General features: G+C 39.9%; 1 protein-coding gene across 3 annotated transcripts in view; it reads left to right on the forward strand.

Moving 5' to 3' along the window:
• INPP4B (inositol polyphosphate-4-phosphatase type II B) overlaps nucleotides 1-25,010 on the forward strand; it is a 478,846-nt gene that overhangs the window by 174,095 nt on the left and 279,741 nt on the right. For all 3 annotated transcript variants that reach the window (XM_075929897.1, XM_075929896.1, XM_075929898.1), the window contains exons 3-5: nucleotides 645-714; nucleotides 12,837-13,059; nucleotides 14,989-15,033. In XM_075929897.1, coding sequence (XP_075786012.1) covers nucleotides 12,969-13,059; nucleotides 14,989-15,033 — 136 coding nt within the window. In that variant the 5' untranslated portion in view covers nucleotides 645-714; nucleotides 12,837-12,968. The remainder of the gene's footprint in view (nucleotides 1-644; nucleotides 715-12,836; nucleotides 13,060-14,988; nucleotides 15,034-25,010) is intronic.

The following is a 25,010-nucleotide window of genomic DNA, read 5'->3' on the forward strand; positions in this document are numbered from 1 at the left end:
AAAAAGAATTTGACCCCAGTAACTTTGGTTTTGTGGCCTACAGTGGTTACATGAGTTATATGTTCTGGAATAGAGTGGCGGTATTTATGGTTTCAAGTGATCTTTAAAAAAATCGTATAAAGGGGGATTAAATGGAGATTTCAATTGCAATTCAGTATTGCAAGATGATGTATTTTGTATTGCTGCTAAATTCTTCTCACTTGAAAAGTTTACTTCTTGTAAATAGAATTCCAAGCTTCTCTCTATTCAGCTGGTTAAAAAGTTGTGATTTAAATAGCATTATTTAGGTATAGAAGTTGGAAGGAAAGCGATCAGCTGATAGTTTAGACATTAGTTGGCACATAAATAATTGCTATCTTCACATGGAAGAGAAATTGCATCGCAGTAATTTCCTTTTTCTTGTCTAGTATAATGTTTTCTGATTTATTTATTTATTTATTTTTGCCCATTGTAGTTCATTGAACTGATGAGGGGTGACAAAGAACAGTAACTATAAGGATAGCCATAGCTACAGATTGTTATGCTTTGTTTTTTACAGCTGTATGCTGAATCAATATGCCAGATATGCAGGCTGTGAACATATTAACAGAGAGACTTTCCAAGTGTTGCAAATCCTAACACTTTGTCATGTTTGTCCCTTACAGAGTTCTGGAATCTGATACTTTTCTGGAGTGGTGCTGTTGTGGAACAAAACAGATGTTTCAGTAGTTCTCAGTAAGTAAAACAGAGACCAACATATTTAACTTTCATTTTACATGAATGTATCAATATTTAAAAAATCCTTGGAACATTGCTAAACAGACTAAATGTTTCCTGTTGTCTAATAAAGAAACATACAGCCAAACCTTTCCTGCTTTATTTTGACTGAAGAGAGCATTTCAAAAGTCTGCATTGTCTTTTTCTAAAATTGGATGAAAAGTCATATGTTCTATAGCTCCTCTGACAATAAATACGAGTTTGATATTTTGGTTCATTAAATATAATGTACAATATGAGTCTTGGATTGATGCATGGTCATATCAATTTCCTCTCTCCCAATCTGTGCTTAATCTGGACCATTTATCATGTAATGTGTTCTTTCCTTACACTTTTGTTTTCTGCCCGATACTGCTACAGGTAATTCATATAGTGAATTGATACAGACAATAACTAAATAAAAATGATTATTTCATACAAATCTAAATAAGAATTTGAATTTAAAGATTTTAATTTGGATCTGGTATGAAAAGCATTTTCAATTATAAATACTAAAATATAAACCTTCCTTCTTACAGAATTGCTGTCAACTGGCTATGATTTATATTTGAAATATCAATATTTTGGAGTTTGCCTGATATCACAACCAAGTTTCAGAGCCCCTTTTATCAATTCACCATGTCAATTTTGATCTAATGGTTCCTGAGTTTTCCATGAAAATTGGCTGTACCTAACTGGATTGGTTCATTATTATTTCTTCTTTTTCATGAATACCAAAAAAAAAAAAAAAAAATTTCCATTACACAAACTATTTTAAGGTTGTACTGAAACTTAGGTGATGGAATGGACTTCCTTCACTAACCTTTCACCTGAGGGATTCAAAATTTAAAATCTATCTCGTATTAGAAATTAAATGAGTGTTGTCTTTGGTGGATATCTGTCTATAACATGCATCCCGCAAAGTATCTCTCACAATTAGGCTTGGGGACAAACACAGAACTGACTTGGCAGGAGTGTAGCAAGTAATAATGATTGTATATTTGCAAAGCAATGAGAGGAAACTTGTATAACATTTGACTGCTTCATGGCAGTAACTATGATTAATATTAGCAGTCTTATTACTATTATTGCCTGCTTTTTACAAACACCAAATAGCTTTCTACCCACCCCAAGAAAAACACTAAACAGATTATTCAGACTCTTGGCTACAGTTCTCTGTGATGACTGTCCATGTTCAATACCAGTTGAGAGGGCAATAGTTTTGTCCTTTAAAGGTTATTTCCCTTAAGATCTGTTAAATTTTGCCTCTTCAGGATTGGAATTAAACTTATTCTCACACTCTGTGTGAAGCAATCAATCAAAAAGGACTCTTAGGCTTCTTATTTCACTTACTTTAACAGTAGGAGCAAGAAGATGAACATAACTCTCGACTTTTCCAATTATGTATTTATTGGCTGTAACTATAGCAATGGCAGTTTTGTGTTAGTAGCTTTTCACACTTCTAGCACAAAACTACTTTGATTACCAGAATTTGGTAATGATGCTGAGTCCCCCTTTCTCATGGTCATAATTTCCTATTCCTCTCATCAGATAAATTTTGTTTTTCCTATTTCCTCCTGTCTTGCATTATAGAGGTATGTCTAGTCCTTCCAGTGAATGTGTACATGTCCTAACTACTCCTGTATCTTTGCAAAAAGGGAGAGGAAGAAGAAACTTTCATGTGCCCTGAATAATCACTTAAAAAAAAAAAGTTAAAACATTAGTTTACATGGGTATTGAACCTGCTATACAGTGCTTTGTAAGTTCTCAACCCTCCCCTTGCACTCAAACCTGTAGCTCCCTAGGAAATGCTCATAATTTTTTATCCTAGCTGAATTGCTGTAACAGTGCCAGTACTTTCCTTGGACTGCATTCAGTTGAGATAAATACACCTAATAAGGTCAGTTCTAAAAGACAAGGGAGTTTTCCTCTTCAGGCTGTTTCCTTCACAGGATTGCTCTGTACAAGCTGTTAGCCTGACAACGTGGCCACAAAACCTTTCAAGTGGCACGAATCTAGCCTTTTAATTAGTGAGAGTATTCCTCTCTCATGTGACAGTATGGTGATGTGTTGGTCAAAACATGAATCACATTGTTTTATTAACCCCATTTATGACGGTACCCTTCATTGTGGTTTACAGCATCCATTTTGTAGCACAGATTTGACACCAAGTAGACAAGCTATGTCTAAGAAATTGTCAGAACAATCAAGGGCCACCAATGTTAAATGTCTCTTTCTGACTGAAACAACAGGCCATGAAATGACACTCTATGCAGGCTTGGGGGCTTGGAGCTAAATCCACACCCCATCTTGTAGCAGATGGGGGGAGAGGGGAAATAGCACAGAGACTCAGGATTAAAAGGAGTGATTCTCTCTACAAGGGGAGGCTCACCAATACCAGAAACAAGAGTGTCAGGCAAAGCAGTCTGGGCCAAAGCATTAAGATCAAGCACAGAATTCACAGGAATAAGAAGACTGTTAAGACTGTGTTCAGGAGCCTGTTTTCAACGGATCTGCAACTCTCTTCTGTTTTCGTTTTTTGTCTGTTTTGTTTTAAGAGTAAAGAGTTTACAACTAAGAAATTCCTGTCTTAAACATTTGTATTGTTACTTTTCTGCCAGTGGCCATTGCATGGTTTTAAATGACAAAACAAGTGCTCCCATAGCTAGGAGGACTTTTGTGGGGTGACCATGTCAAAGCGACTTACGAAGGCCGAGTCACTGGTTCCAGCATCTAAATGGCTGGACTGCGAGGGGTCATTGCCAGAGGAGGGTGTTGGACCTGGGATTTGCAGTTAGTAATGTGTGTGAATGCAGAGAATAACTGGTCTTAGAAGCAGTTGGGAGTCAGCAATTAGATCCAACCACAATAGACTGTTGTTCATCCACAGATTGTGACATCACACTACTAAATTACCCTGGGTTCCTCCTTGTCGCCCAGCCTTACTGTCTCCCTTTTGCATGAAATAATTTGGTCTTTTCTGCAAGTAGCTTCCAAAAGCAGCTTTGTAGGATAGTACAAGGGTAGCTATTAAAATTTTTTCCCCTTTGTGTTTTCTTTGTCTGATTTTTGTGGCACATTTCATTCCCACATCATGGCATAGTGGGATGGAGACCTGGCTCAAAATGTGCCTTCACTCTCCCTGTGAAAATATTGATCACTGATGGCCATAACAAGTGTCTTACATATGTAGAAGAAAGGTACTCCTTGAAAATATGTGCTTACTTTTAAGTGCCAACTGCTAGGAAGAGGGTGCAGCTGCCTGTTTGATAAATCCTGCTCTCCATTCCCATGGATGGATAGTTTTTGAGGCCAGAAGGTTACCATTATGATACTTTAATCTATTCTCCTGTTTAACACAGGGCAAAACTTCTCACCGAATAAGCTCTGCATGTGTTCCTTTGCTTCTAATTGAACCAGAGCTTTTTAGAATATCCAGCCTTGGTTTAGAGACTTCAACTGATGGAGATTTCACTACATTCCTTGAGGGAGAATGGCAAATTAGAGACAATGGATTTTAAGAAGGCAGATTTGGTATGCTCAGAGAGCTGGTAGGTAAGGTCCCATGGGAAGCAAGACTGAGAGGAGAAACAACTGAAGAGTTGGCAGTTTTTCAAAGGGACATTGTTAAGGGCCCAAAAGCAAACTATTCCACTGTGTAGGAAAGATAGAAAATATGGCAAAAGGCTGCATTGGATCAAGCAGGAGATCTTGCATGATCTAAGAATAAAAAAGGAGTCATATAAAAAATGGAAAGTAGGACAAATTACAGAGGATGAATATAGGCAAACAATACAGGAATGCAGGGGCAAGATTAGAAAGGCAAAGGCACAAAACGAGCTCAGACTACAAACAGGCATAAAGGGAAACAATACAACAATCTATAAATATATTAGAAGCAATAGGAAGACCAAGAACAGGGTAGGCCCATTGCGCAGTGATGAGGGGGAAACAGTAACGGGAAACTTGGAAGTGGCAGAGATGCTTAATGACTTCTTTGTTTCGGTCTTCATCGAGAAGGCTGATGAAGGAATGCCTGACATAGTGAATGCTAGTGGGAAGGGGGTAGGTTTAGAAGATAAAATAATAAAAGAACAAGTTAAAAATCACTTAGAAAAGTGAGATGTCTGTAAGTCACCAGGGCCTGATGAAATGCATCCTAGAATATTCAAGGAGCTGATAGAGGAGGTATCTGAGCCTTTAGCTATCAATTTTGGAAAATCATGGAAGACAGGAGAGATTCCAGAAGAATCTCTTGGAAAAGGGCAAATATAGTGCCTATGTATTAAAAAGGAAATAAAAACAACCCAGGAAACTACAGACCAGTCAGTTTAACTTCTCTGCCAGGAAAGATAATGGAGCAAGTAATTAAGGAAATCATCTCCAAACACTTGGAAGATAATAAGGTGATAGGGAACAGCCAGCATAGATTTGTAAAGAACAAGGCGGGTTCATAACTGGCTGGATAACCGTTCTCAGGGAGTAGTTATTAACGGTTCACAATCCTGCTGGAGAGGAGTAACAAGTGGGTTCCACAGGGGTATGTTTGGGACCGGTTCTGTTCAATATCTTCATCAATGATTTAGATATCAGCATAGAGAGTACGCTTATTAAGTTTGCAGATGATACCAAGCTTAGAGGATTGCAACTGCTTTGGAGGATAGGGTCATAATTCAAAATGATCTGGACAAATTGGAGAAATGGTCTGAGATAAACAGGATGAAGTTTAATAAGGACAAATGCAAAGTGCTCCACTTAGCAAGGAACAATCCGTTTCACACATACAGAATGGGAAGTGACTGTCTAGGAAAAAGTACGGCAGAAAGGAATCTAGGGTTATAGTGTATCACAAGCTAAATATGAGTCAACAGCGTGACGCTGTTGCAAAAAAAGCTAACATGATTCTAGGATGCATTAACAGGTGTGTTGTGAGCAAGACACGAGAAGTCATTCTTCAGCTCTACTCTGCACTGATTAGGCCTCAGCTGGAGTATTGTGTTCAGTTCTGGACACCGCATTTCAAGAAAGATGTGAAGAAATTGGAGAGGGTTCAGAGAAGAGCAACAAGAATGATTAAAAGTCTAGAGAACATGACCTATGAAGGAAGACTGAAAGAATTGGGCTTGTTTAGTTTGGAAAAGAGAAGATTGAGAGGGGACATGATAGCGGTTTTCAGATATCTAAAAGGGTGTCACAAGGAGGGAGGGAGAAAACTTGTTCTTCCTGGCCTCTGAGGACAGAACAAGAAGCAATGGGCTTAAACTGCAGCAAGAGAGGTTTATTTTGGACATTAGGAAAAAGTTCCTAACTGTCAGGGTGGTTAAACAGTGGAATAAGTTGCCTAGGGAGGTGTGGAATCTCCATCTCTGGAGATATTTAACAGTAGGTTAGATAAATGTCTATCAGGGATGGTCTAGACAATACTGAGTTCTGCCATGAGGGCAGAGGACTGGACTCAATGACCTCTCGAGGTCCATTCCAGTCCTAGTATTCTATGATTCTATGAATGCAGTTCTAGTGCTTAATTACACTATTTTAAACATTTGCACAGTAATTGGGGTTTGAACTTATCTAGCATTAGCTGCTAATAATGAGAGAGAATGATTTCTTTTTTCTGCTAGGTTAGAATTACCTTCCATCAGAAATCTATTTCCCAAATTGATACACGTAGCCCCTGACTACCTTCAGTAAACTAAACAGATTAAGAGTGTGAAGCTTCAGACTACGGGGTATGTGTTTTAGACCTTAAATCATGCTTGTAGCTCTACCAAATGCTTCTCAATTTTTACCCTTTTTTTTTGAAGTATAGAATAAAATATAAATAGTTAGCAAAAGAATGCTAAATATTTTCCTGTTCTTTTCAAGGAGAAGGAAATAAGGATGGGAGTTTTATTGGTAGATATGCAGCAAAAATGGGTCTGCTAGACATAATTAGCAAGATTAATCTCCAACTGGACATATTTACAGCTCATGTGATGGGGGTATACATGCAGACAAATATGATTCAGGTAGAAAATACATAGAAATATCCTTAAGCATAGTTGGATATGAAAAGAATGAATTTCTTTTATTACAAATAAATTATTATAAAAACATATTCCTTATAGGCATAGTTTAGAGTTCTACAACGATGAGCAATCCATCTAACATTGGGTTCAGTATTCAGAAAAACACGGGGACAAGATGACTACACACTGAAGAGAGGACACTCTGCAAACTGCTGTCACATAGAAAGGCTAAATAAGGCTATGAAGAGTGGGAAATGTAATATATGACACCAGGTCCTCCTATGGAGTGGTGCAAAGTAAGTAATTGCCTCACGGCCTGGAGATTCAATGGGGTCTAGGACTCCTGCTGCTGTCATACTAGCTTTGAGGGCGGGGGACACGGGCATTTGTGAGGTCTGGGCATCATGGAGGGCTGGCTACCTCTGGCCCGAGGCTCTGCCTCTTCTGGGGGTGGGAGCTGTTTCCACCCTCATCACACCTGCCCTGGGGCCTGCAGTGGCTGTTGGCCTCGCTATATGACACACTTATTATCAAATATTGTGTCTGATATCTTGGCCCCATTGACATTAATGGTAGAATGTCCATAGATTTAAATAGTCAGGATTTCATCATGCATGATTTAACCTATTAAAATTACCACCAGCAGATGGTATTATTAATTCAAGAATAGCAGGAATTTGTGAGGAAAACGTTTGAAGGTTAGTGCAGAGTTTCAAGGCTCTAGGGCTGAAAGTGAAAGAAGAAAATGGTTATGTCTGATTGTCAAAGTTTGTCTGGATTAATGCAAATGATGTGGGAAACAAGACTTGCTAATGGTTGCTGGCCTTACCTCCATGGTTTGGAATTCAACAAGGACAGAGATCATGAGGGTTCTTGGTAATAGAGGGAAGTGGGGTGTAGTCCTTGAATACTGACACTTTCCTTTTGAATTTACTGATAGTTATGGATATTCAGTAAGTCTCAAGTCACATGATAATTTTGAGGGAGTAGAGTTGAAAATTGGTTTGGGTATACCAGAGATTGGGTATATCTGAGATACCTTCCATGTATTTAGCACTTTTCAAGGAAGGCCACGATCATTAAGCCCATTTTACAGAAGAGGAAACTGAGGCCCAGAGCAGTGAAATTACTTGCCCAAGATCATTGGGCAGACCAGAGGTAAAGCTGGGAATTGAACCTAGGTTTCCTGCAGCTATATTTCAGTCTCTCTCCATAGTGCTTTCTGAGTAAGCTACTGCTGTCCTTAGTGGGAGTGGGCTATTATTCCCAGCTTATAAAAGCAGTCCACACTTTTGCAAGGATTATACTTAATATATTCAGAGAAGCCTCCAATATCTATGTTCAGCATTTTGGTTATTGGTTTATCATGGTATTGTATAAATAATTGTATGGTCTCCCTTGCTTCCAGAATAGGTGTGGTATTGATTTAATGAAGTGTGTCAAAAGTGAAAAGGATATAGTGATGTGTGAGAGAACCTGCTGGTGTTAAAGGAAGCAAATTGTTATGCTTCAGCAATGCGAGAAAACTAAGTTATGTACCATATTACATTCATTTTAAATAACTTCGGGCACTCTTCATGTGGGACAAAAATGAAGATTATAATGGTAACTTATATACTTTTTCTCTGCGTTGCTTTCCCTGCCAAAAAAAAGATAAAAAATTTAATTAAATTCTTTATCTTTGATGAAAAATTTAACTTTCAAAGGAGGATTAACACCGCATCATCAGTAACCATGAGATGATTTGATCACTGCTAATTTGAACCTGAAATGCATCAGCATATAGAATTCAGTCAGCTTTGTGAATTAAGAGCCTCTGATGTCTGTATTAGAAATTTCCTGCAGATATAATTTATGTATCAAAGCTTCCATTCTACTTTTGTTACAGCATATGGTGGTTAGCTGGATGGTGCTTTATATTTTAGTGACAGTGTCTCATTGATATTCTGTACCATTTTCCACTGCTGAGGTAGAAATTCAGAATTACTCTTTGCCAGTGAGTGTGAAAAGAGAGAATAATCTTTAGACATTTTGAACTCTATTTTTAAGTATTTGGCATAAAAATCATGGTTTTAAAATATTCTCTAGAAAAGAGTAGCTGTCACTTGCAAGTGTAGACACTGAGCATGTGCTCAGTATACAGTTCTCCAGTAAACACTCCAAGGGATTTTTTTTAATTAATGCATGAAGATTTATAACTCTGATTAATGGAAATAAAGCAGGTTCATGTCTGTCAGTTTGCCATTCTTGCTGTAATTTTTGCATGCTTAGTACAAAAAAAGTTAATTTAAGAATCGGATTGACAATTATACCAAGCGAGAAATTACAAAAATTGGCATAAAAAACCAACAGTTTTTCTCAGAAGCCTAAATACATTTGCCTTGTTGAACTTGTGCCTTTTCAATTACGATATCTATTCTAGAGACATCCTGGAGTTTTATTCTGATTACCTATTTCAGTTCATGAATAAAATTTACTGATAAAGTGGAACATCATCCAGATCACACACACCACTTAGAATTTGCAGAAATATCTACCGAAAGGGATGTTGCCAAGATTAATCTCAGATACATGTTTAAAAAAGAAAATGCAATTCTGGCCTATAAGCTACATTGCAGTGTCACTTTTTAATCTTTAGGAACCATGATGTTAAAGAAGAAGAACGTGCTAGCTACTGTTAAACTGGGTGGAGGAGATAGGGGCTAATAATTTTTCAATAAACTTGTTTCCTCTTGAGAAAGGACATAGTAGGTGGGAGAGGGCCCAGCTACGTGCTCCTGGAATGAATGGTGCCTCAGTTGGAAGGGGCACGGCTGGGGCTAGCTCACCCTCCCAGTCCCGTGCCAGTACTTTACGGGCACCTATACTGTGCAGCGTGAATCTCTGGTGGTGATTTTAAGGGCCCAGGGCTCCAGCCATACTGCACATAGCTGGTCCCCAGGGCAGCTGCCCCTTTTGCACTTCCCCACCTTCTCCCACCATTGGCAGCCCTGGGAGAGGCTCTCCCTGTGCCTGTGGGGTATTTTCACCTTTCTCTGACACTTCATTTGATAGCATTTCTGTTGTCAGTTCTTTGAATTTTTTGTTTGCATTACAGGCATCTTAAGAGACCTAGACTCTGTTTTTATATTTACCTGGATGAGAAAATAATGGCTTCACTTTAAAAGGGTTATAATGCAGAAAGCATGAGTACTAAACACCAGTGAAATCAATGGCAAAAGTCTAATTGACTTCAGTAGAATCCAGGAATTCATCCAACGAGCGTGCTATGTTGTCAGATGCTGGGGTAAAATCATTGTGCTTTATATGGTTTTGACTCTCCTCTTTTCTACAGTTATTCTTTGGCGGTAGAATATAAAATATTTTTGTTGTCCACACATGGAATACTTGTTGTGTGGAATATATTATATGAATATAATAACCCTGTCACTTGCATCATTCTGTGGATTTAATGACGCTTTAGGATTTTCCATACTAAATCCTTATTTGCAGAAGGTTTCAATTCAACTAAATCTTATCTCTGGACTGAAACTTGGCATTAAAGATTTAAACCTGAGAGAGATTTTACTGGTTACATTTGGGGAAAAATGCTTGGTAATTTGAGAAATGAGCACAAGGAAAAACTAGAAAAGATTATTATATACCGGTAACTAAATTCTACCCCAGTATAAGTTTTTTCCCCCTAGTGTGAATTATTCACTTGTAGTTATTGAACTTGTAGGTATCTTTTTCAATACTTACAAGTGAATAATTCACACTAAAAGCAATTTGAAAATAGTTTGTACAAATTGTGAATGTACTGTATTTTTGGTATATGAATTTATTGCATGTAGACATTGACACAATAGACGCAATATATAGTTTTGATCTGCAACTTAAAATGTCTTCCTATTTGCATTGACGTGGATCCAGTGAAGACTATCATGACAATTGACAATACAGGCAGTCCCCGGGTTACGTGGATCCGACTTATGTCGGATCCCTACTTACAAACGGGGTGAGGGAACCCTGAACTAGCTGCGCCCCCCCACCCCCAGCAGACCGTCGAGATGCACCGCATCACGGCGGTCCCGCCGCCCGAGTCCTCCGAGGCGAGAAAAGCCACTCCGCGTCTCCCTGGTCTGCTGGGGGGAGGGGGGAGCGCAGCTAGTGCGCCTCCCCCCCAGCAGACCAGGCTTTTCTCGCTGACGCCTGGGGTAGAGCAGCTGGGGGGCTGCCGGGTTGGTCCCACAGCACCGAGGTGCGGCGCTACTGGACCAACACAGCAGCACCCCAGCTGCTCTGCCCCAGGCGTCCCCAAGTCAGCCGCTGCTGAAACTGATCAGCAGCTGACTACAGGAAGCCCGAGGCAGAGCTGCTCTGCCCCGGGCTTCCTGGAATCAGCCGCTGATCAGTTTCAGCAGCGGCTGACTTGGGGACACCTGGGGTAGAGCAGCTGGGGTGCTGCCGGGTTGGTCCAGTAGCGCCGAGGACCAGCGCTGCGGGACCAGCCCAGCAGCACCCCAGCTGCTCTGCCCCAGGCGTGTCCGATTCAGCCGCTGCTGGTCAGTTTCAACAGCGGCTGAATCTGGACGCCAGTTCGGACTTACATACAAATTCAGCTTAAGAACAAACCTACAGTCCCTATCTTGTATGTAACCCGGAGACTGCCTGTAGTACCCACATTCATCTGACAGATGTAATTGTTATGCTCAAAAATGTTGGTATTGCAAAATCATTGGTACAAATCGATTATAATGTTTCTGAAATGTACTTTGGAATGAAGTTCAGGGTCTCAAAATTGGTCCATATCTGGCAAAGCTAGATAGAATGACATCAGTCTTTCCCATCCCTCAAACACATATACCCATTTTATGGTGTCCATTTTAGGTTCATGTGTATTCAATGATACAGTATGCCTTAACTTAAGTGCTTAGCATATGGCAATTCTGACTGTCACAGCTAAGAGGTAAATATAAGCAGGTGTTTTCTTTCTGGCTGGCGGCAGAATGCTTGTATGCAAAATCACTGTTCCTCTTTAGCTTCAAATTAAGTATTTTAATAGGTTTGCATTTTAGTTATAAAACTTGTTGCACTTGGTTTTTTTGGTAATTTTTTCTCAAGCATAGTAACTTTGATATCCAAGCTGCCTTAATGATTATTTCTATATTTCTGTAGACATGTTGTTATAATGTTAATTATGTTTTCCCTAATGGTATTATCCATTTGTAACAATTTGTCAATTGTTATTTGAGGGTTACCAATACTTGCCTAAGCTAAATGACTTAATCCTTTCCTCTCTTTTCTATTTTTGACTCTAATATAAAGTCAGATTTTTAAACACACTAGATAATTTGTTCTTCACTAGCTTTAATCAAATGAGTGGCACATGTTACCTGCATTTTCCTGGGAGCCTAAATGGTTTTTCTTCCCTTTTCTTAAAGTATGATCATTGAATAATTCACACTTTTGTCATAATGGATAGCCGTGAACTTGTGCATTGTTGTGAGGTTGGAAGCTCTCACCTACAACCTGTTGTCTCCTAATGGAGGAATGATGTCATCCTAAATAATCTCTGCATATTGATTATCAGTATACTGGAAGGAATAGATGAGAAGCTGAGCATAAAGTATACAGTTTTAATAGAAGACATGTCCATATTCAGCTAGTGAATCCCATCAGTCCCTTTGTCAGAATGCTATCTGCTGTTTCTACTAAGTAGAATTATTGTTTATGTTGGCTGCCCTGAAAGCTACCTGCTGTGCAGTAGAATCCAAACTAAAAAAGGATTTCCCATTTCAATTTGATGATTGTCACCTAGTTTTCCAGTACATTAACTGCTTTCGGAACTGCTATGTAGCATGCACTTAGTGGGTCACTGAATGGGAAGCAATAGGGGCTTGATGCAAGAGGTGAACGTTGTGTGTGTGTGTGTGTGTGTGTGTGTGTGTGTGTGTGTGTGTGTGTGTGTGTGTGTGTGTGTGTGTGGTTTTTTGAGAGACAGAATAGGTGTATAAGAGTGTGTATTATATATAGTATCAATCCTGCCATGATCTCCAACCTACCCATAATAACTGCATTCCTAAAAAGTGTCTTAATATTTTCTGAATTCAGAGTTTGAGTGGAGAACCTGATCTTTACCTTGAAGCTGCATCTAAATCAGAGTGTGAATCTGGGATTGTGGCACTTGGAAGAACAAACTTGGAAAGTTTGCAGAACAAAATTCAGCAGCTTTGGAGACTGATCATGGAAATCAAAAAGGAGAGAACATCAGATGAAGCACAACATTTTCTTCCTGCAACACAGGCAGACAGTATTAGGGAGCCTCAGTTTACAAGTAAGAGTTCCATACTCCTTATTTGACGTTATATACAAATACTATTTTTAAAAATGCTCCTAATTCTGTAATTGCATAAATCAATGGACATGTTGAATCTATGGTACAATTTAAATTGTTGACTGACATTTAGCTATACAAAAGGAAATAAAGTGATTAATATTTTATTTAAACATTATTGCTGTTTTAGATTTATGCAAATAATCTCCTTGGGAGGAATGAAGAGTGTGATGACAACATTTTGATTTTTATTGATTTTTAATAAGATTTTAAAACTCTTAAATTTGAAAGAAAAATACATTAACACAACCATAATGCAGTACCATATACATTAGTACTATAGAATGTTCTTTGAAGGCACCTAGCAGTGTGGTAATTCCTGCTCAGTATACTAAATTCTGAAAAATTGTCAGTTAGTTAAGAAACTGAGTCCTTTTTAATGTTTTGCAGTTGGTAAGTTACTTACTCATGTCAAATGTATATCCAACTTTGCCACCATGTGTCAACCAGTCTGCTGAAAATGAGGATTGGGCTCTTGAATTTTGTGAAATACAGTTGTCAGAGCAGTTAACGGTTATGTTTTTGAAAAATATGATGTGTAGTTCACAAAGACATTTTTAAACATTGCTACTGTAAGCTCTCCAGGGTATTTCATTCTGCAACTTGAAACTTTTGTTGAGAAAATACAGTCTTTCATTTTTTTTAAATATCTTTTTTCACTTCATAGCCAAAAACCTCCTTCTCAGTCAACCTCCATGCACATTCCTCTCCATGTTGGCATAGCCCCTTCTTTTTTAGCCTTTCTTCAGTAATAGTAGCAACGGGAGACAGTTACTATGTGTCCATCAGTACTGCAGCCATTCTCCACTTACCTTTTGTGGAGATTGAGCAAACTCCTAGTTACTTGACCTGTTTCCCTCATTCTCCTCATTGGTCAGCTGTCAACTAATGGTTCCTCTCACATCCTGGTGGATTGAGAACATGTTGCCATTGAAAATACAACATCAAAGCACACTTCTAAAATGCAATGGAGTATAGTATAATCATAGTCAGGATAAGAAAAGGGGAATTTCCCATCTTTCACAAACAAAATCATGGCAATTTTGTTGCACTACAGCAGCGGTGAGAAACATTTTTTGGTCGGGGGCCAACGACCCACAGAAAATTAGTTGAGGGCTGCACACAGAAAACTCTCACTGATGTGGCACCCAGTTGAGAAGTAGAAAGACACTTCCCACATTTCTCTTGCACACCTTAGCCTGGGGAGGAGGCACCCTACTAGATTTTTCTCCAGCACCATGGTGGGGCAGCGGAGGGTTGCGGGGGGGGGGGAGGGGCTGGAGTGCCAGCAGATTCCCCCAATGCAGAGGGTTGGAGTGGGGCTGTGAGCCTGTGCCTGAGGTTCCCTACCCCTGCACTACAATTTCTTGATCATACATAATATTCTGCTTTTATTAACTTGATTTATATTAATTGAGTAAATGTGGAAATTTTTGTTGCAATATATATTGTGCTGGCTTATGCATTTAAAATGAATCATTACATACCATAATTTTGAGAGATTTAGGCAATTGTGCAGTGGTGTATTAGTAAACTTATTTAAAATAAATTTATGTTTGTGTTTATCAGACAGAATATATTAGTAAAAGTTTTCTTTTTTTTAATTAATTTTAATTCTTCAACCTGCAGATACAAGGTAAAAGCGAAGTGATCTTTCAAAAAATGTAAACAAGACAAACTTCATGGGCGTTTGTTGATCTACAGGCACATTGTGAAAAGTTCTTTTCTAGAATATAGTTTCCTTTAAAAACATTAAAAAATTGGTAGATGCCTCCAGCAATGGCAAGAAAATATTGTTACCTAAGCAAGTTAAGGTTTAGTATATGGAACTAGAATTTACATATTTCCGTTTTTTTTTTATATTAAAAGGTATTCAGAAGACTGCAAATGAGTCAAAGCTGGAGTTTGTCCTTGGTAAGATATAGTTTTTATTTCTGTACAAAATGGAATGTATGGGCATAATCTGTGTCTATAATTATAACATTCTAGTTTTAAAAAATTGACAGCCTTGTGTAGTGCATATTGTATGCCTATATTGGAAATATTGGGGCAAGGTACTCAGCTGGTATAAATTGCTATAGTGCCCACAGTGGAAATAGAGCTACTCCATTTTTATACCAGCCACAGATAGTGGAACTAGAAGTACAGCTGCACCCACAGGCTGGAAGTGGTTTCCATCATATACAGGGTTTACAGTATAGTTCAATAGCTATCACCCCAAATTGTTCCAGCACTCCTAATACGAGCTGTGTGATCTGATCCATAATATTATATAAAACATTATGGATTATGGGCTAAAGAAGTGAAAATCTCCATGTTCAAAATTTAGGCAGCTCTATTTTATTTGGTGATAATGCTATACCTTTGAATAATGTGTAAATGTATTTAAAAGTACAACTATTCCTTTCTGGAGAAAGGTTAATTTAAATCTGTTTTGCTGCTATATTATCCTTTAGTGCATTTACAGGGAAACAGTCTGTTTTCAGAAGGTGTTCTGTTAGTACATACCACCCACTCCATTCAGATATAGATATAGATATATGTACAGGCAGTCCCCGGGATAGTACAAGATAGGGACTGTAGGTTTGTTCTTAAGTTGAATCTGTATGTAAGTCGGAACTGGCGTCAGCCGCTGCTGAACCTGATCAGTTTCAACAGCGGCTGAATCTGGACGCCAGTTCTGACTTACATACGGATTCAACTTAAGAACCCCAGGCGTCCCCAAGTCAGCTGCTGCTGAAACTGATCAGCGGCTGATTCCAGGAAGCCCGGGGCTTATATAACATTATGTTTTATATATGTTTTATAATGTTTTATATAACATTATGGATCGTATCACACAGCGGCTGACTTGGGGATGCCTGGGGCAGAGCAGCTGGGGTGCTGCTGGGTTGCTCCAGTTGCTGCAGTCCCACCGCCCCCTTCCTCCGGGGCGAGAAAAGCTGCTCCACGTCTCCCTGGTCTGCTGGGAGACCAGGGAGACGCGGAGCAAAGCCACGGAGCATGCCCGCAGCAGGACAGCCCGGGCGTGCCTGGGCTGTCCCGCTGCGGGCGTGCTCCAAGGCTTTGCTCCGCATCTCCCTGGTCTGCTGGGGGGGGCGCCCCCCCAGCAGACCAGGGAGACGTGGAGCAGCTTTTCTCGCCCTGGAGGACGGGGGCGGCGGGACTGCAGTGCATCTGGGCGTCCCGCCGCTCCAGTCCTCCGGGGCGAGAAAAGCCCCGTTCGTAACTGCGGATCCGACATAAGTCGGATCCGCGTAACTCGGGGACTGCCTGTAATATGATTAGCAGAGTTCAGATGGTCAAGCAGACTAATTGGCTGAGCATGTCTTCTAATTTTTAACCTGATGTTTTGTAATAGAAAGCATTTAAAGTAAATTATTTACCACTTAAAAGTGTGATAGATGTTCAGTCTCTTAAATTTAACTTTTCCCTTATATTTTTAGTTAGCTTTCTCAATTTTCCAGTAAAGAAAATCACTACAAAGTGAAAGAAAAGACTATCTGCTCGTGGCTTCGTAAAATTGCATAAGAGTTATAGTGTTAATAATAGTGTGCAGTTATAGTGGTGAGTTGTATTGCTTAAATTACGTTATTTTCTAAACTGGTGTAGCTGAAGTGTTACAAAAACTGTATGTAAACCAATTCTTTGCCAGTCATGCCAGTTTAGATAATAACTTCTTAAGTGCAGTGACAGTCCCCCCGCCCCATGTTTATACAGTGCCTAGCAAAAGGAAGGCCTGTTGGTTTTTGGCACTTTGGCGCAACCGTAACTGATAACATGGCTATCATATTAATATTACTATGATATTAATAAAGAACTGTTGTAGATTACCCTATGCTATTCAGCCTTGCAGCACCAATTATAAGAGATATCACAATGAAAAAAGGACATGGCCAAAGTATAGCTGAACTCCAGTGACACTCAAGTCCCAGAACAGCTCTTGGCAGGCTGTTGGGAAGTAGGTGCAGATGAGAGCAGGCATTTCTATAGAAAGTGAATCTGTCCTCAGCTGTCTTAAGTATCAGTAGGTGGAAGTATAAAAGTAGCTTAAATCCTAGTTTTTTTCTGTCTCTTGTCAACACCAGCATGTGTCTGTTTTTAACTTGCAGTCAAAGCAGGAGTTGCAAGTCAGGCTAGCTAGGTCAGAGTCAGACACTGGCAAGAGGGCAAACTGAGAGTTAAGTGTGAGGAGGCAGGCTAGGTCAGGTTACCAGGAGATCAGAAGGAGGAAACAACTTGAGAGCAGATTCACAGGTCAATAACCAGACTCATGCCTGGTTGGAATACCAGAAAGTCAAGCCAGGGGAGTGGAAGCAGGAAACCCAAGGCATGTAGTCAAGAGCAAGGTGGATCCTGTTGCATGGACAGCTTCCTGTTCCTTTGCTGGGTTTAAATAGGGTCTCAGTTCAGTACCTATTCTGGCAACAATTAGCATCTACCTGTGTGGCTGGTTGGAACATGCTGGGTATAAAGAGCCCTCAGAACCAGGGTTCAAGAACACCCACAGCTACTGACATTTCTCCTTTGAGTTTCACTCTGCTGTTGTTTCACATGGTGACGGAAATGTCCTTGTTCATTCAGCAGTGTTATGAATTATTTCACTGCAGCTCTAGGAATAAATTTTATTAGATAACTGCTGCTGCTCAATCAGCAGTGGCACACAAGTGCAAACTCAGTTGTGCAGGACGATCGCACCTGGTCAATGATGATAGAAAATAGGACTGTTAGATATTGTGTAATTGAATAGTCGTGTAACTCCATAAAATATGTTTGGTTATATGACTATTTGACAGTCCCTGTGCATGGAGGCAGCAGTGAATTCATTCCAGCCCCTCGCCTGGGGAGCCCTCTGCCATCCCATGCTACTGCCTCTCTACCAATAGAGGAGGGAGGCAGCATTGTGGAGCTGGTGCTGCAGAGAACCAGCTTTTAAGCTGCCTCCTCCCAGCACTGGCTCCTGCTTCCCCACTCTCCTTCATCCCCCCCCCCCCCCACTGCTTGGCTGTGTCTACACTGGCATGAATTTCCGGAACTGTTTAAAACGGAATACTATTCCGTTTTCAGTTTTTCCAGAAAAGGAGCGTCTACATTGGCAGGCTGCTTTTCTGGACAAGCGCTTTTTCCGGAAAAGTGTCTGTGGCCAATGTAGACGCGCTTTTCCGGAAAAGAGCCCCGATCGCCATTTTCACGATCGGGGCTTTTTTCCAGAAAAGACTACTGGGCTGTCTACACTGGCCCTTTTCTGGAACAGTGTTCCGGAATAAGGACTTATGCCCGAGTGGGAGCAGCGTAGCTTTCCCGGAATAGTGCCTGATTTTGTACAGTAGAGCGTCGTTGCTTTTCCGGAAATTCAAGGGGCCAGTGTAGACAGCTCGCAGCTTATTCCGGAAAAGCGGCTGATTTTCCGGAATAAGTGGCCCAGTGTAGACACAGCCCTTCTGTAGGAGGCAGCAAGGGAGGGGACAGATGGTTCCATGGGAGTCTATATGCGCGGGGATCTGGTTTAAGGGCCAGCTCACTGTGCATATTGATTCCTGCCTGCCTCCCACTTCCACACTGCTGCCTTTCTATCAGAGGCAGAAATATGGGGGTGGGGAGGTAGGTGGATATGATATTCATGGGGAGCCTGCTTAAAGCTAGCTCCTTATGGGCACCAGCTCCCACTCCACTTCCCACCCTTGTTGCCTCTGTATCAGAGGGGGGAGTGAGTGTAGTCGATAGTATAACTGATAAACCTAAGCTTATCGGTTAGTCGTTTACTCGACTATACATTAATATCCCTAGTTAACAATATGGAGATGTTTGCAGGATTGGGTCTTTATTGACAAGCTGGTCAACTGATTTTTTCGTTGTTGTTTTAGCTATTTACGTTAACCCCCACTCCTCCAGTTAAGATTCCCGCATACTTAGTTAGACTGCCTCCCTTTGAGATACTTAAACCCACTATCAATGTGTAAGGCAGTGTAAACTGGTGAAGTGAAGGAGACAGGAGTAAGTTCATTAAAGCCAGGATACTTTACACTCTGTTATGCTCCCTTAGACATGGGTAGATTTGTGTAAATAGATCTAAGGAAATCTAAGTTAGTGTAATGAGCCTATGGCTACGTCTACACTGGCCACAATTTCCGGAAAAGCCATGCAAATCAGGTAAGTCAGGATAGGGAAATCCGCGGGGGATTTAAATATCCCCCGCGGATTTAAATAAACATGTCCGCCGCCTATTTTCCGGCTTGGGGAAAAGCCGGAAAAAAAGCATCTAGACTGGCGCGATCCTCCGGAATAAAGCCCTTTTCCGGAGGATTTCTTATTCCTACTTCAAAGGGCTTTATTCTGGAGGATCGCGCCAGTCTAGACGCTTTTTTTCCGGCTTTTCCCCAAGCCGGGAAAAAAGCGGCGGACATGTTTATTTAAATCCGCGGGGGATATTTAAATCCCCCGCGGATTTCCCTATCCTGACTTACCTGATTTGCATGGCTTTTCCGGAAATTGTGGCCAGTGTAGACGTAGCCTATGAGTGTACGGAGATACCAGTTTGATCCTGTGACTCCAAGTGAAAATCAGGAACTTAAAGGACGTGTAAGTTGATGCAATAAATATAATGAGTAAACTGAAAAAAAAATTGTTATACCCACCTCGGTCCCTGTAAACTTTAATAGATTTGCTTAGTCTAATCCCTGAATTTGGCACTTGAATTTAGCAGAAAAATTCCAACTGATCATAATTGTAAAATTTATTAGCTAGGGTCTAAACTGTCTGTCTATCCTAGTCTAGTTTTTGTGGAAGATACCAGTCAACTAGAATCTTGTGCAGGGGTCTCTAGCTCCTGGCCCAAAGTGATTGAGCAATCCGGTCCAGGACTCCTTGTGGACAGGGGTTGGCCTATCTGTTACCGGCGCCCAAGCCTTGCTCTTTCTGCCATCACTCTGACCTCTCCCTGTCATGGCACCCCATCCCTCAGGCACATGGCTTTGGGGATCACCAGAGGGGACTGGTACTGTGTAGCAGCAGTGGTTGTGCCTCTCTTGCACTCTGAGTAGGTTGGTTTATCTCTGTTAATGAATACACATTTTAAATGCAAATAGATAATATTGTGCAGTTATTTAGGGGCAAGTTTGTAACTCCTGTTGGTGAGTTATACAGTAAAATACAGGGATGTCTTATAAACTGAACACTGCCCCTAAAGCTAATCTCTTACGTGCTAGCACAAAATCTACTGAAAGCTGGCATAATCTTTACTAACAATGTATCTGGATTCTTATACCAGATGTATCTCACAATGGTGAGTCATACAGTAAATAACTTTTACAAATGAATGTCACTAGCAATTAAAATATAGAAGATCCTTTCTGTACTATTTGACTATTGCCCCACACACATCTGGTGCTGCTTCATGTAAGCGACTTGTGCCCTCAGGAGTTCCAGTAACTCGTTGTCTTTTCAAATCATTACACTGCACAAACATTGCACTCCTGTACAGCAGCAAAGGCATTGCACACTGTACATTAGACACACAGTAAACAAAGTTACATTGATCAGGGTAAAACAATGGTTTGTAAATTTTCAAAGATTTCCACTAGGTTTTGTAGCCCTGCTAAAACTGTTATTAATTGGAGTCACAAGACAAAAATCCTTCACACCTGGGAGTGACTGGCTCTGATTTATAATAGCCTAACACAAATAAATCAAATATTGCATTAAGATTGCATGATTCTCTTATACTCGTTATTTTGGGATCTGTAGTTCATCAGAGCTTCCATTAAACAAGTGCCTTTAGAAGATGATTTCAGATATGTCCATTTTTTTTTAAAGCTTAGATCTCTTGAGAGTCTTTACTCTTCAAACTCACGTTGCCTTTTGTCTTCCCTAGTCATGGTGCTCTGTTCTGTTTGCTAGCAGTGGAGTGAAATATATTAAATATATATTGTTTTCTGAAGTACCATGAGGAATGCAGGAAGAAGCACATGAAATTCAATGCAGAAAACTGAGTGGGGGACAAGAGCAGTGCAAAGGAAGGGAAGAAATAAATATGAAACTGATTCAGCACATTCAACTCCTGTTGAATTCCATGAGAATCTTTTCACAAACATCAGGAAACACGGGATCAGGCTTAATAGGCTTTTTTAAAACATGTGGGCTCTTACTAATTCTTTACATTGTTAAAATTTCATTAAATTACTAAGAGATGTGATTCAAAGAATTTGGTGATTTTGGGGGGGGGGGGACACTCCCCACTGCAGAATCCTAAGAGGTTTGACTGTCTAGTTGTATTTGCATTCTCTTTTAGAGCAAAAGAGAAAACACAACAAGGAAGGAAGGAACAAAGCAGAGGAGGGTGCGAATAAGAAAAGTAAACCAGACAGTTGGTTAATAAAGTGCTCAGATACTATTGCAATCAGCATCATCTAACAAACTTTAATTTGGTCATAGTATTGATAATCCTGCCATGTCTGTTGGAAATGCATTTTATATGTTTCCGCCATAGCAGCCCATTAGGTAACATGGTGATGCTGCTCAGATATCATAATGATACATGTGGTACAAGAATCCAGATAGATTGTTGGTAAAGATTATGCCAGCTTTGTAAAAGATTTTGTGCTAGCACATAAGATATTAACTTTAGGGACAGTATTCAGTTTATAAGACATCCCTGAATTTTTGAAGTTATGTCCTGAAATGTATCTGCAAAGCAAGATTTGAAGGATTCAATATTTTTTCCTTGTGTAGTTCTAGCTTCTTTCCAGCATGATGGTATAGGTGTAGTCACTCACGTAAAAATGTACAGTAGACTTCCGATAATCCGGAACCTATGGGACCTATGTGGTGCTGGATTATCAAATATGCCGGACTATCAGGAGGTACTATAAGATGGTTATATATATATATATATATATTGTATACATTATATACTATATATAAAGTGTTCTTAACCCTTTTTATTGTACATACTATACAGTATACTGTAATGTTTTAGTTTTTTTAAGCCTTTTTTACCCTTTTTGCTCAGTTCAGCTGCTGCTGCTGTTACCTTGTGACTCATTTTTTGCCGAAGCTCACTCACTAGGCTCTTGCCATTTTGATGCCGGACTATCAGGAGTGTCAGACTATTGGATGCTGGACTATTGGAGTTTTACTGTAATTGAATAGAATCATTCATAGGATTCAGGGAGAATGTAGTCATTGTGAATTAAAGATAAAATTGAAATCTATAGGGCATTTGTATTTTTTCCCAAGAGTGTTTTGAAAGTGTAACTGTCACCTGTACAAGTAAAAGGTATTGTTCTTTTTGTCATAAAATTTCTCCCTGGGTGATAATGTGATAGTTCTTGAGTGTAGAAGGTCAGGAAGCTGATTTATCTATGCCTTCCAAACCCAAATGTTACACTGCTCAAGTACTCTGATTAAATGTTTTCTTTAACTCTGGTGCTTCTTATGTTACAAGAACAGGAGCCTAAAGAATTACAGGAACAATATGCAGAAGCCTCATTTTAATCATGACAAAATTTGATGTCAGATTTCCTGTCCTGCCCTAGTTATCTTAGTTACCTCAGTTTTCACATTGTCTTGTTATACGTCTTTGAAATGGAGGTTTCTTCTCACACACGCGCGCGCACACACACACACACACACACCTCCCCCCCCAAAGAAGTCTCAATCAGATAAATGAAAACAAAAGGTGGAGTGGGACTAAGCAGTAAACATTTATTTATGTGACAGTGCCAGCCCAGTGCTGCTGGATGTATTGAGCTCTGTTGGTCTTAAGGCTCTGAACTAAGGTTGCCTCATGTCTGGGTTTAGATTTTTGTGTTTAGGTGGCATTTAAGGTTGCTAGGTATCTGGTTTTTTACTGGATAGTGAAGGTTTCCACTGAAAGAGAGCAATGGGTATGGAGCCTTGGCAGAAGATGTAGAGTCGGGGAAGAAACCTTGGTGGAAGAGGCAGAGAGGAGGCAGAGGCCTTGATAGTCGGGTTACCAGCAATCAGAAGGGTGGCAACCCTACTCTAAATTTCAGAGTGGGAGATGTGGGGCTACATGTTCTTAAGCAATAACTCTGATAAATCTGCATGGATGCAGAGAAGTCTCCTTAAATTTTAAGAAACCCTAATCCCAATCTAACTCTTTTGTAAAGACGTGGATTTCGATTTTAAAAGTCCTAAATGTTTTTAGATATATCTACTTGAGAAACCACCTCTCTCCCCTGTGCTATTTGTGATGAGCACAGGTGTCTGAGCTAACAATCTCCTGGATTAACAGTAAGATACCAGTGATAAGATATTTTCCATTAAAAAAAAATCATTAGCGATGGAGAATACTCCACTGTTGTTGCCCTATAGGGCATGTTGAAGGCTTTTCTCCAGCAGCTTTTTTGTAATGGAATTGGTTTTTGTAATGGAATCGTGTGATAAACAATATTTACTTGAGTAATATTAGGTTCGCCATATAAACAGAAAAAAGCTCTACAACTCCTTCCTCCCAAATTTCTGTGGAAGGAAACCATTCTTACTGCATTACGTATGCTGCATACTGTCCCAAAGTAGAGGGTGATTATGACTGCTCTGCATCTGTGGCATAATTAAAAATCAGTTGAACCACACTAGATAAGTCAGTATATTTTGTCTGCTTTGCACCATTTCAATGCTACAAATTAATCATCCTCTATCACTAGAGTAGCGTGAGCAACTGGCATTGTATCAATGAATTGGATCTTACATGTTTTGCTTTCCTTTTAAAGACTTGGCATAACTCTTCTTTGGCCTACAGTTCTAATCTCATTCCTTTATGGGTCTCTTCCACTCTTCAAATTATATCAGCCGAGATGTTCCCTTTCATTTCTGACATTGTGTCTCTTTCCACCCTACCCCATATGCACAGAATGTTCACTCCTGCTGTTCTTCAAGCAACTCCTTCTCTGCATTCATATCCCTTCTTGTAGGTGGTTTTGAAAAGCCACTAGCACCTATCTGCATCTTTAGGCACTTAAAACCTGGAGAAATTGGACTCTACAAGGCTTCAGAGCAGGAATGTATCTGTGTGTTCCATACAGTCCTGAATACACTGACATGCTTAAAAATAATACAATACAAAAAATCTAGTTGGATTTAGGCATTTAGGAGAGATGGGGTGGGCTCAAGAATCCTTTGTGCCTAAGCTTTGGGAGCAGTTTGATTAAGTATTCTGCCTGTCATTTGTGAGAAGAGAAACTGGTCCAAGAGTCCTGGAATGCAGTAAAGTAATTACTCATTTAACTCTATAGATGCATTTCTGAAAATGTTTGTCCTAAGCAAAAACGTGCTATGCAGGGTCAATTTTCCCATTAAAAATAATGGAAAAGTTGGGGGTTGCGTTTCAGGTGGTGGTAGCAAAGTCAATTTTTTGTTGGTGCTGGGTCATCAACATCAACATTAGATATCTAGCAACACAAGTCACCACGGTTTGTTAAAACACAAAGATAAACATGTGAGTGAGCCAAGGAGCGCTGTGACCACGTGTATTCATCCGCTCATGCGTATTACCACTGTTTTCACCAACTTATACTGCCACGCAAAGTAGTCTGCCACTTGATTATTTTTGTGTTATTTAGGGAATGGTTGTGTTATTCGAAAAATGTTCCCTAAAAAAAATCGTGCTATTGTGAAAATGTGTTAAGTGGGCACACGTTAAATGAGTAATTACTGTATTGAAACATCACCTTTAGGAAGTAAGAGAGAATTCTTCCTTTATGACATCCTATTTTCTATGTCCTGTACCTGTAGTACCACTCCTGCTTATTTCTCTTTAGCTAATTAGCTTTTATCTCAGTAAGCATATCTAATTGTTGATAAAGCTGATGACAGCAAGTGTTTTCACCTTGTGTGGCTTCTTTTGTTACTTAAAGATAAATGGAAATGAG

The sequence above is a fragment of the Pelodiscus sinensis genome, chromosome 5 (assembly GCF_049634645.1).
Source record: "Pelodiscus sinensis isolate JC-2024 chromosome 5, ASM4963464v1, whole genome shotgun sequence".
Lineage (NCBI taxonomy): Eukaryota > Metazoa > Chordata > Testudines > Trionychidae > Pelodiscus > Pelodiscus sinensis.